This window comes from Brienomyrus brachyistius, chromosome 1 (assembly GCF_023856365.1).
Source record: "Brienomyrus brachyistius isolate T26 chromosome 1, BBRACH_0.4, whole genome shotgun sequence".
NCBI lineage: Eukaryota > Metazoa > Chordata > Actinopteri > Osteoglossiformes > Mormyridae > Brienomyrus > Brienomyrus brachyistius.
Window position 1 is genome coordinate 26492550 of NC_064533.1, and position 17059 is coordinate 26509608.

The 17059-nt window shown below is 47.5% G+C and overlaps 2 protein-coding genes across 4 annotated transcripts in view; one reads left to right on the forward strand and one right to left on the reverse strand.

Moving 5' to 3' along the window:
- lztfl1 (leucine zipper transcription factor-like 1) overlaps positions 1–16897 on the reverse strand; it is an 81343-nt gene extending 64446 nt beyond the window's left edge. The window contains exons 1-2 of one of the 2 annotated variants that reach the window (XM_048971969.1): positions 16334–16897; positions 9397–14877 (exon numbers count right to left, since the gene is read on the reverse strand). In XM_048971969.1, the coding sequence (XP_048827926.1) occupies positions 12284–13456 (1173 nt within the window). In that variant the 5' untranslated portion in view covers positions 13457–14877; positions 16334–16897 and the 3' untranslated portion in view covers positions 9397–12283. Of the gene's footprint in view, positions 14878–16329 lie in introns of those variants that run through there. The other variant, XM_048971960.1, reaches the window with a different exon arrangement.
- The window catches only part of LOC125705427 (uncharacterized), a 41885-nt gene that overhangs the window by 17634 nt on the left and 7192 nt on the right, over positions 1–17059 (forward strand). The gene's annotated exons all lie outside the window — the stretch shown is intronic.

Genomic DNA, 17059 nt, shown 5'->3' on the forward strand with positions numbered 1-17059 from the left:
GCAATACACCATGTCACTAGTCACAAGTACCAGCGAAAAAACTGCCCATCAACCCGACCATACATATACACAAACATCACAGTAGGGGGAGACAGGTCGGGAGACAGGGACAGGTCGGGAGACAGGGGCAAACAGAGAAGATAAGAAAGAGAATAACATGAGGAGAGAGGAGGAGAATAAAAAAACAGCCCCCAGACTGTACTCCAGTGGGGAGTACATTGTAGGAATCGAAAAAAACACCTCAGCAACATAAGCACATGGTCACTACGCCTTACAACATAAAATGACACAACTCGCAACAGGTGAGGGAAAAGGGGTGGTGGAGGTAGTCCAGCATAGACAAACAGCCATCCGGTCCTGCAGCCGTACAAGCGCTGGTCAACACACCCGCCTGTTCACGCTGGGGGAATGAAGCGGCGAAGGCGTGGGATGGGAGGAGGGTGCGGTAGTCTTTGGGATTGGGGGAAAGGAATGCAAGAGACTCTCGCTGCCTTGTTCTTCTGGGGGAGTTGTTAGTTCAGCAGCGGCCTTGGCCAAGGCCAGTGCTGATTAGGGGGAGCCAAAACCTGATAGGATAGGGTTGTTTGGGTTTAAGCTGTAATTTCCAGCTCCCCTAATGTCCACGCTGGTCTCCGCCATCCAATAATTTTTGCAAAGCTGTGATCTTCTCCATGGTGTTATCCAGTTTGCGATCAATTGTCACAGTCTGAATGCTAACAGCTCTGCCCACGCCATCAATCATTTCGGCCAGCCTAGTGGGGCTTTGAGCGGCTTTCACCGTTTTCTTCAATCTTTGATAAACCAGGGCAATGCCTAATCCAATCAGCATAATACCTGTAATCATGGTTCCGAATAGGTAGATGTCTTCAATGTCCTCCATGGAAAGAGCTGCCAGGCACACGACCCTCCACTTCTCCCATCCGTCCATCGTGTAGCCAGCTGCATACGTTCCTGCTGGACAGTTAGGTTCCCCCGAACCTAAGCTTCTCGTCGAGAAGATGGTGTCAATTGCGTTGAGAGACCAGCTGATCAAATCCATCATTTTACTTAGTTTGGAGAGCAGGGCTGAGAGAGTCTCTCAAGTATAAGACAGTAGACTAGACAGTTGATGAGGTTGAACACTAAAGAAGGAGCAAGGCACAGGCAAGGAGGCTGCGTTTTGGGTGCCTCAGAAAAAAAGGGTTAGGCCAGACAGATGAGGCAGACACAGACATAACATCAGGGGGCGAAGAGGGTGCCAACGAGACAGCCAGTGTACAGGGTGCCGACAGGACAGCATGCGTGGAGGGTGCCAACGGGACAGCCAGTGTACAGGGTGCCGACGGGACAGCAGGAGACCCCCAGAAGGCAGAGACCTTCTGCGTAGTAGCCAATAAGGTGTGACCACAGTCGGGGCGCACCTTAGTGGCTCCTTTTTGGAAGCATTTATCCAGTTATGCTTAATGTGAATGTGGAGCCTATTTTGCACTATTTTACCAGCAGATACTGTTTTGTGCTCATGCTAAACTAGTCACACACATAAACACTGATCTGCTCGTTAAACTGTTCTATGTGCTCTTGAATAAAAATAGGAATATAACCCCATAGACCCTGATTGTGAGCGTAGTCTTAGGAAATTCATTGTACGTAAAAATACTTCATTCGCACCTATCAGGTGCATCTTACTGACAGACAGTTTCTCGGTCAGTAATTATGCCAGCTATCCAACATTTCTGTTTTGTATTGTCTGCTCAAAAACGGATTGTTAGACAGAGGTCTCTCCAGGGATCGCAGTCATAGTTTAATACCATGCAATTTTCTAGTAATAAGACTTCACAGTTATTGCAACCATGGCTGACATTGTCCTCTGTGATTACATGCATATTCATTACCAATGGGGTTGATTCTCCCAATGCACTTAATTAAAAAAAACAGGTAGTCCCCCACCCCCCAGCAGTAATTCACGTGGACAATTTGGGCCCAAGCTAAACATGTGCCACATAAACATCATGGAAAGTGCCAGACAATCCGTGACGAGGGTGGGCAGTGAGTGCATTGATATCTAATGTGTTATGTGTAGTTTCACCACTAGTGGGCAGTGTGACATTTGGATATAACCTAGTTGAAATAACATGTGTGTAATGGCGGTTATCTTCAGGTAAAGGTTCAGACTGTGCAGCATTTGTGTACGTGTCTCGTCAATACATGGTACCAGGAAAAAATTTCTTACCTTCAGTCTGCAAAGGAACGAAAAGAGGAAGATAGCACTTGTACTGTTCTCTCTATGTGTTTTACTTCCCAAGTATTAGATAAACAGCCAGTCAAATTCCTTTTCAAGAATCAGGTAAGACAGCGGGCTTGCTCCTTTATTGACCTCATACACCACAGATAAGTCAAGATGACAACACTGAATTAGAGTGAAACTAGAGAAAAAGATATAAAAATTAAACTAAGGTACTGCTATATAGGCAACATGTAAACGCTTAACATTGTAAACCACTAGGCATATAATGGGTAGTTATGATAATTGACATTAACATAAACATAGTGTACAACAATATTGGTAATTTTAATTTAGTGATTAGTTGTCATTGTTGAGACACCACAGCACACAGTGCACAACAACAATGTGTTCTCTGAAATTAACCCATATGTGACATAGCAAGGGGCAACTAATTCAGTGCCTGGGGAGCAGTGCTTGGGGTTGGCACCTTGCTCAGGGTACCTCAGTGGTGCCTTGCTGGTTGGGGATTCGAACTTGCAATCTTTCAATTACAAGTGTGCTTCCCTAACCATTAAGTAGCACACAATGCTAAGCTTATGATGCTAACTTATGAGCACTACACATTAAGCTATTAAAGTTCACAGAAATATCGAAAATGTCTAAAAAAACCTCGTCACTAAATGTCAAAAATATAGGGAATATGTAATGCTTACAGCCATTGCTTTCTGAAGGATGCACACCGTGGATTGATTACACAGCAGAAACTACCCACATGCAACCGCACCTTTACATAATTTTTTTACAGTTCCTCCTACTTCCTGTTTTCCCTCTGCCATTGCAGGTTTCAAAGTAAAAGCGCCAGTATCATTTATGTGTTTAACAACCCAAACTTTTCAACAGACAATTTAATGTCTTTAATATATAAAGCATATTCAGGGCAGAACAGCACTACTGCTAACAGGAGCAGGGAACGTGTGGTGCACTAGATGTGTACAACCCATTTGTCACAGAAGAAGAGAAAGACAAGTTTGACGTAGTTATGGAGAAGTTTGAACAGTACTGCACACCGAGAAAAAATGAAACGTACGAGAGTTACTGTATGTGTTCAGAAATCGGATTCAAACAGAGTCAGAATCGATAGAACAGTATGTCACAGACCTATAATTAAGAAGTCAGTCATGCAACTTCGGAACGCTGTGTGGCTCAATGATAAGGGTCCAAATAGTGAGAGTTTGAGAATGCATTTATTGAAAGAGACAAAACTCACACTGGAAAAAGCCAATTAAAATTTGCCAAGCGTCAGAAATTGCAAAGACGCAAATAAAGACTTTCAGCAGGGAGAACAGGCCCAAGCCGAAAAGCGAGAACTGTGGCAGATGTGAATAAAGCATGCGCCAAAACAGTGTCCATCTTACGGGAAAGAATGCTGAAAATGTGGCAGAAAGAACCACTTCGCTAAATGGTGTTTCCCAAAGAAAAAGGTGCCAATACCTACTAAGGGAGTGTGTAGTGTTACACTGTCTAGCAAAGGGCAGTGAAAAGTGAAGGCATTGTTTGTGCTTGTAAAGGGGAATAGACAAGCGATTTTGGGATTAAAAACCTGTGAGCAGATAGGTCTGATAAATAGAGTCCATATCATTGATACAGATAAAGTGAATGTAAGGGAACCAAATGAGAACACAGAGGCCACTACAAGTAGGGCTAAACACACTGAGTGGGTGAAAGAATATAAAGAGGTGTTCAGAGGCATAGGCTGCTTGCCAGGCAAATATAAAATAAGGCTAAAGTATAATGCGGAACATAAGTCATTCATCCAGCAAGAACAGTGCCAGTTGTACTCAATAAGAGACTGAAAGAATAATTAGATACACTGATAACAGAAGGAGTCATTAGGGAAATGGAAGAACCCGCTGAGTGGGTGAACTCCTTGGTTATTGTAGAGATACCTCATGGAGAACTGAGACTCTACATAGATCATAAAGATTCAAATAAAACGATTCAGTGAGAGCATTACAGGCTACAGACAAAATCAGCACTATGGGTAGAACATGCTATTTCTCTAAATTAGATGCTTCATCCGGGTTCTACCAAATTGTACTGGATGAGGACAGCTCTAAATTGTGCACATTTAATACACCGTTTGGGAGGCATTTCTTCTTCTTCGATTACCATTCGGGATTAGTTCAGCCCCCGAAGTTTTTCACAAACCCGTACAGCAACTGGAATAGAGGGAGCAGGTGTCTTCATTGATGATGTGGTAGTCTGAGGAAAAACAAAAGCCGAGCATGATGAAAGATTGCACAGGGTTCTCAGACATGTGCAAAGATCGGGTTTGATATTGAATAAAAGTAAATGTCAATTTGGGGTACAAGAGATTACTTATCTGGGTGAGAAATTATCTGGGTCAGGAGTGCAACTAGATCCAGAAATGGTACGGGCAGTCGCAGAACTGCCAGTACGGCAGGACAAAAATGACCTTCAGTGAGCCTTGGGGTTAGTTAACTATTTGGGGAAATTTGTTCCAAGTTTATCAGTTAACCAAAGCACTGTGAATCTTGTTAGATGCTAACACAATGTGGCAGTGGATGACAGAGCATGCCAGAGAATGGGAGTGGCTGAAGAATAGTTTAACTAAGGAACCAGTTTTAAAATTCTACGACCAGAACAAACCCTTAAAGATGCCCACTGATAATCCAGAGCTGGCCCAGGAGTGGTGCTGCTTCAGATCATGACGCAGAGCGGTATCCAGCTGCGTATGCATCGCGTAATATAACAAATGCAGAAAGAAATTATGTGCAGATTGCAAAGGAGACACTCGGAGCAGTATTCGGCTGTGAAAAGTTACATGAATATGTTTACAGAAGATCAGTAATATTAGAATCAGATCACAAGCCAGTGACAGTGATCTCACAGAAACCACTGGATGATGCACCACCAACCATACAGCGTTTAATGCTAAGACTCCAGAAATATGACTTGATGTTTGAGTTCAGACGTGGCAAACACCTAGTAGTCGCTGATGCATTGAGCAGGGCTAGCTTACATAGCGCCAAAAGCAACAGCGGAGAGGCTGTGCAGATCTGTGTAGACTCTATTAGAGCACAAATGCCAGTGTCAGATGCAAAATGGGTGGAGGTAGCAAAAGAAACACAGAAGGATGGAAAGCTGAACAGAGTAATAGAACAGATACATCTATCTGGTCAAGTGAAGTTAAAAAACCCATACCACCACTTTAAAGGGGAGCTGTCAGTGTTAGATGGAGCAGTGTTCATTTTGACAGCAAATTTTTATTTAGTTTTAGTCATAGTCTTTTGACGAAAATGTATTTTAGTTTCAGTCATTATTTATCAAAATAATTTTAGCTTTAGTCTAGTTATAGTCGAGTAAATACAAGATTACAGTCGACTAAAACTACAGTTGATTTAGTCGACTAAAATTAAAAGTGCAAAGTATAATGTTTGAAGTTTTCCTTCAATTTCTGAAAGCTATTATGTTCACCAAGATGAAATGACTGCGATGGGCTGGCCCCCCATCCTGGGTTGTTCCCTGCCTCGTGCCCATTGCTTCCGGGATAGGCTCCGGACCCCCCGCGACCCAATAGGATAAGCGGTTTGGAAAATGGATGGATGGATGAAGATGAAATGAAACCAGTGTTAAGGAATGGTATTAAGGTCTGACTGTGCAGTACTCAAAGAGACGGATTTCAGTCTTATTTGAAACAAAAACATATGTTCATTTACTCGGAAACTGAGCAAAAATAAAATCATTTCAAAGAAAAAGTGCATAGGCTATAATGCCACCATGCCTGCTCTCACTGAATATTAAAATAAAAATATTATAATAAATATGTCATGACCTGCTCGTCGGCTCCTCCTGTGTGCCACGCCCTCTGCTTACCCACGTGTGTTTCTTGGATTGTACCCAGCTGTGTCTGCTTATTTTCAATCAGTCCTGTGTATTTCAGTCCGTGTCTTACCCGAGTCCTTTGTCCGTCATTGATGTTACGTGAAGTCAGTCAGCGTGAGATGTTCCCCAGTCCTCGTTGTACCAATAAATCCCCGTTCACCCTGCTTACGCCTGCTCGCCTGCTTCCTGCCTGCTCGCCTGCCAGCGCGTTCGCCCGCTTCCCGGACGATTGTGACAGAATGACGGACCCAAAGAAGCGGAGGAGACGGAGAGTCCCGCAGGAGACGATCCGTCTCGGCGCCTGCTCGCTCTCCAGGCTTTGGCTCCCGACGGAGGACGAGAGGGAGGTACCCGCCCTACCTCCAGCCCGGGGGCCGACCACACGCGACCCCGATCCCGTGTGGAAGTACTGGCTCTCCAGTGAGGACGAGGATGAGGAGCCCTTCCTCTACCCGTACCCGGAGCGGGAGCTAGTTCTCCGGCCGTCCGCCTGCACGGACATCGCACATTTATGTGTTTAACAACCCAAACTTTTCAACAGACAATTTAATGTCTTTAATATATAAAGCATATTCAGGGCAGAACAGCACTACTGCTAACAGGAGCAGGGAACGTGTGGTGCACTAGATGTGTACAACCCATTTGTCACAGAAGAAGAGAAAGACAAGTTTGACGTAGTTATGGAGAAGTTTGAACAGTACTGCACACCGAGAAAAAATGAAACGTACGAGAGTTACTGTATGTGTTCAGAAATCGGATTCAAACAGAGTCAGAATCGATAGAACAGTATGTCACAGACCTATAATTAAGAAGTCAGTCATGCAACTTCGGAACGCTGTGTGGCTCAATGATAAGGGTCCAAATAGTGAGAGTTTGAGAATGCATTTATTGAAAGAGACAAAACTCACACTGGAAAAAGCCAATTAAAATTTGCCAAGCGTCAGAAATTGCAAAGACGCAAATAAAGACTTTCAGCAGGGAGAACAGGCCCAAGCCGAAAAGCGAGAACTGTGGCAGATGTGAATAAAGCATGCGCCAAAACAGTGTCCATCTTACGGGAAAGAATGCTGAAAATGTGGCAGAAAGAACCACTTCGCTAAATGGTGTTTCCCAAAGAAAAAGGTGCCAATACCTACTAAGGGAGTGTGTAGTGTTACACTGTCTAGCAAAGGGCAGTGAAAAGTGAAGGCATTGTTTGTGCTTGTAAAGGGGAATAGACAAGCGATTTTGGGATTAAAAACCTGTGAGCAGATAGGTCTGATAAATAGAGTCCATATCATTGATACAGATAAAGTGAATGTAAGGGAACCAAATGAGAACACAGAGGCCACTACAAGTAGGGCTAAACACACTGAGTGGGTGAAAGAATATAAAGAGGTGTTCAGAGGCATAGGCTGCTTGCCAGGCAAATATAAAATAAGGCTAAAGTATAATGCGGAACATAAGTCATTCATCCAGCAAGAACAGTGCCAGTTGTACTCAATAAGAGACTGAAAGAATAATTAGATACACTGATAACAGAAGGAGTCATTAGGGAAATGGAAGAACCCGCTGAGTGGGTGAACTCCTTGGTTATTGTAGAGATACCTCATGGAGAACTGAGACTCTACATAGATCATAAAGATTCAAATAAAACGATTCAGTGAGAGCATTACAGGCTACAGACAAAATCAGCACTATGGGTAGAACATGCTATTTCTCTAAATTAGATGCTTCATCCGGGTTCTACCAAATTGTACTGGATGAGGACAGCTCTAAATTGTGCACATTTAATACACCGTTTGGGAGGCATTTCTTCTTCTTCGATTACCATTCGGGATTAGTTCAGCCCCCGAAGTTTTTCACAAACCCGTACAGCAACTGGAATAGAGGGAGCAGGTGTCTTCATTGATGATGTGGTAGTCTGAGGAAAAACAAAAGCCGAGCATGATGAAAGATTGCACAGGGTTCTCAGACATGTGCAAAGATCGGGTTTGATATTGAATAAAAGTAAATGTCAATTTGGGGTACAAGAGATTACTTATACCCGCCCTACCTCCAGCCCGGGGGCCGACCACACGCGACCCCGATCCCGTGTGGAAGTACTGGCTCTCCAGTGAGGACGAGGATGAGGAGCCCTTCCTCTACCCGTACCCGGAGCGGGAGCTAGTTCTCCGGCCGTCCGCCTGCACGGACATCGCGCCGCCTCCCGCCACCGCCAGGCGCCAGCGAGGGAGACGGAGGAGACCGGCGATCGCTGGTACAGAGGACCTCCCTCCGTTACTGCCGGCAGACCCCGCTCCCGTGCGGCCGTTACTGCCGGCGGACCCCGCTCCCGTGCGGCCGTTACTGCCGGCGGACCTCGCTCCCGTGCGGCCGTTACTGCCGGCGGACCCCGCTCCCGTGCGGCCGTTACTGCCGGCGGACCCCGCTCCCGTGCAGCCGCCACTGCCGTCGAACCCCGCTCCCGAGCAGCCGCCTTCGCTGCTGCCGCTGCCTGCGCAGCCGCCTTCGCTGCCTGCACAGCCGCCTTCGCTGCCTGCGCAGCCGCCGACGCAGACACCGCAGCTCCCTCTTCCACCTGCAGCTCCCGGGCAGGCGCCCCCACTGCAGCAGCCTGCAGCTCCCGGGCAGGCGCCCCCACAGCCTGTAGCTCCAAGTCCTGACCGCGCTCCAAGTCCTGACCGCGCTCCAAGTCCTGACCGCGCTCCAGCAGCTCCCGGGCCGTCGCCCCCACAGCCTGCTGACCCTGTTCCGGTTCCTGACCGTGCCCCAGTTCCTGTCGCCCTAGTCCCCGAGGTGGTCCCGGAGGACTCCATCGTGGCTCCTCCCTCTTCGGAGGTGGAGGAGCTGGAATGGGACCCCTCGGGGATCACCCTGGTGACTCCATGTCCTTCGCCCCGACGTGCCTGACCCCGACCAAGGGGCCTGGTGTCTGTGTCCCGTAGGGGGAGAGGGCATAGACGCAGGACGGGGGTCCCTCCCGCCCGGCCCCCTGGCTCGCCCTCCTTCGCCTACGCTGTAGCTCGCTCGGCGCCGGCGGGTCCTGGCCCGCCGGGTCGGCAGTCGCCTGTCGGTCCCCCTTCGACGCCTCGTCCCCCTGCCTCTGTCCCTCGTCCGGCGTCTCGTCGGGCTCCTGCGGGTCCCCCGACTGCGGCTCCTCGGTCCCCTGCGGGGCCTCTCCCTCCGGCCCTTCCCCGGACGTCGCCGCCTGCGGTGGATCCCCCCTCCTTGGGACCTTCGCCGAGGGCCCCTCCTGCTTCCTCGTCCCCTTCCCCGGTGGCCCCTCCTGCTCCCTCCTCGCCCCCTGCCTCGGTCCCTCGCCCGGTCTCCTCGACTCCTCCGGGGTCCCCTCCGGCTCCGGCCTCCTGGCCGCCTGCAGCCCCTCCGGCTGCTTCCCGTCGCCCGCTGGGTCTCCCTCGGGCTCCCCTCTGTTCCCCCTCCTTGTCTCCCTTCGCTCCTCCCTTTGTCCCTTCGGTCCTCTCTCCTCCTTCCGCCTTTGTCCCGCCTCTCTCTGCTCCCTCTGGCTCTGTTCCTCCTGTCTTTGCTGCCCGTCCTCCTCTGTTCCCTCCGTTCACTCCTGGCCCTTGTGTCCCGCCTGTTCCCTCTGTGTCCCCTTTCCTTCTCTGTCTGTCCGTGTTCCCTGTCCTGTGTCAGGTCCTGTCCCATTTCCTGTCCTTGTGCCTGTTCTGTCTGTCTGTCTTGTTCCCGGTCCCTTGTTGATGCTTTTTGGTTTTGTTTTTCAGGTCCTGCTTCCCCGGTCTTGTCCCGTTCGTGGCCTCCTCCCGGGCGCGCCCTGTGCAGCGCGCCTTTGGGGGGGGGTTCTGTCATGACCTGCTCGTCGGTTCCTCCTGTGTGCCACGCCCCCTGCTTACCCACATGTGTTTCCCGGATTGTACCCAGCTGTGTCTGCTTATTTTCAATCAGTCCTGTGTATTTCAGTCCGTGTCTTACCCGAGTCCTTTGTCCGTCATTGATGTTACGTGAAGTCAGTCAGCGTGAGATGTTCCCCAGTCCTCGTTGTACCAATAAATCCCCGTTCACCCTGCTTACGCCTGCTCGCCTGCTTCCTGCCTGCTCGCCTGCCAGCGCGTTCGCCCGCTTCCCGGACGATCGTGACAAAATATTTGTAATATTTTTATTTGTGTGATACCGGTCTGAACAGGAAAACACGGATCCAGTAGTGTGGGCAACTGCTGGCTTTAATGGGGAAATCGGGGCGTAGATATACAGGTAGGCAAGGATCAGCGGTAGGCAGGGTCGGTAGACGTAAGCGGGGGTCAGTAGCCAGAGGGTCCGTCCTACAGGGACGCACGGGACACGACCACACAGGGGAGTGGGAACGGGACGTGCCGGTCTCAGCGAGGGAAGCGGGTCAGGTTCGGGAGTGGTTCTGGGGAATGGAAAGGGAGTGGGTAAGGAGAACACACTGGGCAGACAGACCTGGCGAGGGAAAAAGGGTAGACAAAAGACACAGAAACGCTCGGTACGGCTCAAAGTCATTTGGCAGAATAATTCGCATTGTGCCTGGGCTTCTCGGTTCCTTTTGAAGGTCCACTAATCAGCAGTGATGCTGTGCACCTGATGGGCATGACAATTTGCTATTGTTCACTGTTAAATGTTTCACCTGAAATTCTCATATGTTCAAAGAAAAAGACCAATAATGGTCTCAGGGATTTATACCCATTTTCATGAAAAAAAATTCCAAACATTGAAAACATACTTCTGAAGGGCTATCAGTAGCAGGAAGTGCAACCATTCTATTTTAGCATTTTCAACAGCAAAATAATTACCCCAAGGCCCCAGTTCTATTAGTGTATAGGGCCAAAAATCGACTCTCCCCTCTTTCAGGTGATTTCATGTTCGTTGAAGTTTCTGCTTTTTAACAACTGTATAAAGTACAGTAAAACCTTGGATTGCAAGTATAATTCGTTCCAGAAACATGCTCGTAATCCAAAGCACTCATATATCAAAGTGAATTTTCCCACTAGAAATAATGGAAACTCAGATGATTCGTTCCACTACCCAAGAATATTTCTATAAAAATGATTAATACAAAATATAAAGTAAGAATACATAAAACAAATTAACCTGCACTTTACCTTTGAAAAGAATCATGGATGGTGTGAGGGAGACGAGAGAGAGGAGAAGAGGAGGGTTATTTTGTAGGACGACTTTCACTATAATTAACGGAATCACTGCTGTCTGTTGGCTCACTGGAATATTTTCTTTTTGTGAAACAAGGAACCTATCCAATAACAGCTGCTTTTGTCTCCTTTTCGATTTCGTGGAAATGTGGACATTGTACTGTCATTAAACAGATTCATCGCTCGCACTGCTACGCCCTTATTCGGGTGACGCTTTTCTACTAAATTTTGACTATACGAGTGAGGCATGCCGACTGAGACCAAGCATGGGAGACGATTACCCACAATCCCGCAGTGAGAGAGAGAATAACCAACGGCTCAGTCATGATCACGTGACGCTCGGCAGACAAAGCGTATACGTAATATTCGTATTGCAAGTCCTCGGTCATTTATCAAGTTTTATCAAATTATTATTTATCAAAATTTATTTAAGAATTTTGCTCATCTTGCAAAACACTCGCAAAGCAAGTTACTTGCAATCCCAGGTTTGACTGTACTGTTATTTGTTATATAAATGAACTCAGGTGAAACAAAAAAATGTACGTTTTCAGGCTTGCTAAATCTCAAGCTTCTGGTATGATACTTAAGCTTTCAGACTCACGCAGGAAATATTACTGCAAATCTATATTATTCGATTATAAGCCTAAAATTAGCTATGTCAAAAGTGTATTTACACAGTTAAATACAAAAGCAGACTACAAGGTAAGAACTGTTTCATTTGTGTGCAGACAACTCGAACTGAAAATCTCACTCCAGCTAGCTGGCCGAATTTGGCAATCCCACGTTTTATTTGAAATGAAAAGTAAAATGCACTGTTTTCACTTGACAAGGCTTGTCATTCTGTTTGTGTTATTATATAAAGCTAATATGAGAAAAACATGTCACGTTTTATAACTGTGATGCCCGGCTCGTACAATCCTCGTGTGTGCCACACCCCCTGATTACCCACGTGTGCTTCCCTGATCGTCGCCAACTGTGTCTAGTTATTTTGATCAGTCCTGTCTATTTGAGTCCTTGTCTTGCCAGAGTTGATGGTCCGTCATTGATGTTACCCGATGTAAGTCGATGTTCGAGTCTTCTGTTCCTGTTCCTTTCCGTTCTGTCCTGCCCGGACCTGAATAAACCCCAATTTCCCCATATTCTGCCTACCTGCCTGCTTACTGCTCGCATCACCTGCACGTGCGATCGCCAGCTTAATCGTCGATCTTGACAGAATGATGGACCCAAAAAGAAAGAAATAAAGGCAGAGAAGAAGGAGACCAAAGGCATCGACCATCAGCCTAGGAGCGTGCTCTCTCGCTAGGCTGTGGCTCCCGACAGGGAGCGAGGAGGAGGAGGAACCCCTCCTCCTGCTGAAACCGGAGCCATACACCGCGGAGCTACCACCACCACTGGAGCGGTATGGTTTCCAGCCCGAGCGCCTGGCCAACAGGGGGGCCACTGCCGGCGGACCCCGCTCCCGAGCAGCCGCCTGTGCATCCGGCGCAGCCGCCTCCGCTGCCGTCTGCGCATCCCGTGCAGCCGCCTCCGCGATCACCTGCGCAGCCAGTACTGCCGCCTTCCCTGCTGAACTCGCCCGGAGAGGCGCACCTTGGGGAGGGGCCTCCCGTGAGCAAACAGCCACCTCGGCCGGCGGCTCCAAAGCCTGCGCAGCCGCCCCTGCCCGTGGCTCCAACGCCTGCGCAGCCACCCCTGCCCGCGGCTCCAGCGCAGATGCAGCTGCCTCTGCCCACGGCTCCCACGCAGGAGCTGTCGCCGCTGCCTGCTCATCCTGAGCAGCAGCCGCCACCGCCTGAGCTCCTGGAGCAGCCGCCACTGCTGTCTGCGGCTCCAGCTCCCGAGCAGGCGCTCCCTCTGCCTGCAGTAGCTCCCACGCCCGAGGCACTCCCTCTGCCTGCAGCAGCTCCCGGGCCCACGTCCGAGGCGCTCCCTCCGCCTCTCCCTCAAATGACTGTGCCCCCTGGGGCTCTTGTTCCTTGCCCCACACCTGTCCCTGACCAAACTCCAGTCCCCGAGGAGGTCCCGGAGGACACCACTGTCGCTCCTCCCTCCTCGGAAGTGGAGGAACTTGAATGGGACCCCTCGGGGACCTCGCTAGTGACTCCTTCGCCCTCACCCCGGCGAACTCGATCCCTAGCAGGGGTCGGTATGTATGTGTCCCGCAAGGGGAGGGGGCACAGACAAAGGACTGGGGTCCCTCCCGCCCGACTCCCTGGCTCATCCTCACTCGCTGGCGCTATGGCTAGGTCGGCGCCTGCAGGTCCTGGTCCGCCAGGTCGGCAATCGCCTGCAGGTCCCCCTTCATGACCTAGTCACCCTGCCTCGCTCCCTCCGCCGGTTCCTCGGCGGACGCCTGCGGGTCCTCCGATGGCGGCTCCTCAGTCGCCTACAGATCCTCCCGCTCAAGCGCGGCGGAAGACGTCGCTGCCTGCAGCGGCACCCCCCCTCTCCTTGCCCTCGCCAGGGTCCCTTCCAGCTCCCTCATCTCCTTTCCTGGTCTCCCCTCCGGCTCCCTCCTCAGTCCCTCTGTCAGTCCCTCGCCCTGCCTCCTCGGCCGTTCCGAGGTTCCCTCCGGCTCCGGCATCCTGGCCGCCTGCAGCCCCTCCGGCTACCTCCCTGCTGTTCCTGTTCCTTTCCGTTCTGTCCTGCCTGTACCTGAATAAACCCCAGTTTCCCCATATTTTGCCTACCTGCCTGCTTACTACTCGCATCACCTGCATGTGCGATCGCCAGCCTAATAGTCGATCGTGACAATAACATGTTTTGAAATAATATGACCGCCCGTATCCTACTCTGAGTTCATAAGTATTTATATTAAAACGAGACTTTAATTTTAATTTAACCGTGTGTGGATTATTGAAACCAATACTTAAATCCATGAACAGTAAAATATATGACATAAAAACGATTGTACTAGGGTTTTGCGATTTAAGTTAATTAAGCACTTTATTCAAACATGCACAATTTTCACATTTTATTTTATCTTATTTTCAAATGCAGCCCTACTTTTAAAAAGTCCTTTTAAAACTAGTAAATGAGAAAAAAATTATACATATCGGCACTCATACATATATGATCAGCTCTATGTCATGTGACAATAAAATATTGTCAAAAAGTTCTCGAATTGTACTGAATTAATTTGATTTGACAGTCAGGTATTGATTACATGTAATGTTCACACAAAAAGGATCAAGATCCATGGAGGAAAGTAGGAATGGATCTTTTCCATCTGAAAGGCAAAGACTATCTCTTAGTCATGGACTATCACTCCAACTACCCTGAATTTACAGGGCTGAGTGACACAATAGTGGAAAGGGTTGTGGCACGTGCAAAAGCCATGTTTGCATGCCATAGAATTCCATTGACTGTTGTAAGTGACAACAGAGCACAATTCACAAGCCAATGCTTTAACGACTTCGCTAAAAAGTATGGGTTCAAACATATAACCTCAAGCCCTCTTTACCCACAGTCAAATGGGTTATCAGAGAAAGGAGTGCAAATTGTGAAGCGCATTTTGAAAAAAGCTGCAAAAACTGTAGAAGATCCTTACCTCAGAAGATCCTTACCTGGCTATTCTGAACTACTGAGCATCACCCCTGGAGAATGGTCTTTCACCAGCAGAAATACTCATGAACCTGGAAGCTAAGAACCAGACTTCTATCAACAGAACATCAGATGGAAAGGAGTGCATTAAGCATACCTGATGAGAGACAGACTGAACTGTACAACAGAAGAGCTAAACCTCTCAGACCACTCGCATAGGAGAATATAGTGCGGGTGAGATGTGATGGGCAGTGGGGGCAGCTGGCTAAGGTGGTCAAAGAGACAACACCCAAATCATATGAAGTCGTCACAGAGTATGGGAACACAATGAGGCGAAACAGACGAAGCTTACTGAAAGTGCCTCAGAAAGAAATCAAGATCATGGAAAGTAACACGAATGACATGACAATCCCAAATCAGACAGAACAGAGAGAAATGGCAGACAAAAAGAAGAGCCCTGAGAGAGACAACGACAAACAAAGTGATATAACATGAGGTCAAGGTTCTAAAAGACGAACTCTGAAACCTAAGAGACTGATTGAAGAAATGTAAGGTGCAATGTAAATATAACTAATGTAAGAAAGCAAAGAAAAAAATTTGTAAGGGTGAATTTTGTGTTTTGTTAAAGTAGGAAGTAGTCAAACTGTTAAATTGGATTTATGTCACACCGTTTTACATTAACACAAGGAAGTATATCAATCTTGAAAAAAAAACAATAATGTTTGAGGTTTGTATAAGATGATCTTTAATTAAAAAAAAAAAAGAGAGATATTGATATCTAATTTGTGATGTGTAGTTTCTCCAATAGTGGGCAGTGTGACATTTGGATATAGCCTGGTTGAAGTAATTTGTGTAATGGCGGTTGTCTTCAAGTAAAGGTTCTGACTGTGCAGCATTACTGTATTTGTCTCGTCAATACGGTGAGGGGGGGCAAACTGCGTTACGTGCTTGTTTTTCTTTTTTTTTGAGCCACAGATCAACATCTGCAACCATCATTTCCTTTTCAAATTTTGTGCCTCAACCAGCTCCCCTCCCAGAGAAATTAGAGACACACAGACAAGCAGGTAAGCTGTTTGTCTTTACTTGGCTTTTGTTTTTCTTCCATGAAAAAAAACAGTCATTTTAAGAGTCTTCAGTATCCTCAGGACACTCCCACTCATTCATACACCCTGCCCCTCTCATTCTACATTCCAGGTCTCTATCAAAACTATGCAATATGAGGATAAAATTAATAAGTCCACTGAAAATCCACAGGTTATCGACTGACACCGCCAACCTGACACAGTAGCAGAATTCTTTATCCATAAAGTCTCTGGGCCCCCAGGCACATTGCTGGCCTTGCAACAGTACCAGACCAACAGACACAGCCTTGAATGCTCACACTCGATCAGGTACATCCACACCCAGCACCATCACCGACATACACGGCCCTATTGATGTGGTCCAGACAGGCTCTCCGGAAAGCAGCAAAGCTGCCTTCTGATACCAACACCATAGACGACGGCTCCCCACTCGTTGGAGACTTTTCTTTGTCATGGATGATCTACATACCCACCACTGGAGAATCATGATCCATAACGGTCTGCATCTTCACGCCAGTTGCATTGGCTCCACATCGACTGTTGTACAACAAAACCCAGCTGTATTCCAAGGTGCAGGAGACTGCAGCCATTTTCAGATTTTTCTTATTCTCTTTACTAAATGGCATTTCTCTCTCAGTCTCACTCTCCTATTCTCTCTATAACACCACATTTTATTTACTGCTACTTTTAAGCCAAATAGTTTTTGAAAGGAATAGAAGTTATATTCTCTCTGGGGAAAGTACTTCCTATATTTGAATATTCATAAGTGCATGTGACTTTACTTCCTGTGAAATAGAAGCTTCTCGAATTCATCTGCCAAACTTCCTGGAATCTCTATGAGTCATCGAAAACTCGTCAGAAAATCTTTCAATGCCTGAGACCGTAATATTTAATTTCAAAATAGAATAAATCAAATGTGCTTGTATTTATGTACATATAGAAATCAAAGTTTGTCAAATCTGCTATTCACTGAATTTGTGAGATGTTTCCATCTGCAATTTAATGTTTGTCTTATTCAAGAAAATTTAATTTACAAAGGGTCCTCAAGTTCCGATGTCTCAACATACGACGCTTCGAGTTTACAATGCTCAGTCACATAAAAACTTTCAAAAATTGAGTCGAGAGTGTTTCGGCTTATGCCGTTAGCATTGTACTTACGCACTATGTGGGCGAACTAGTTTAGTTGCGCGTGGCGGAAG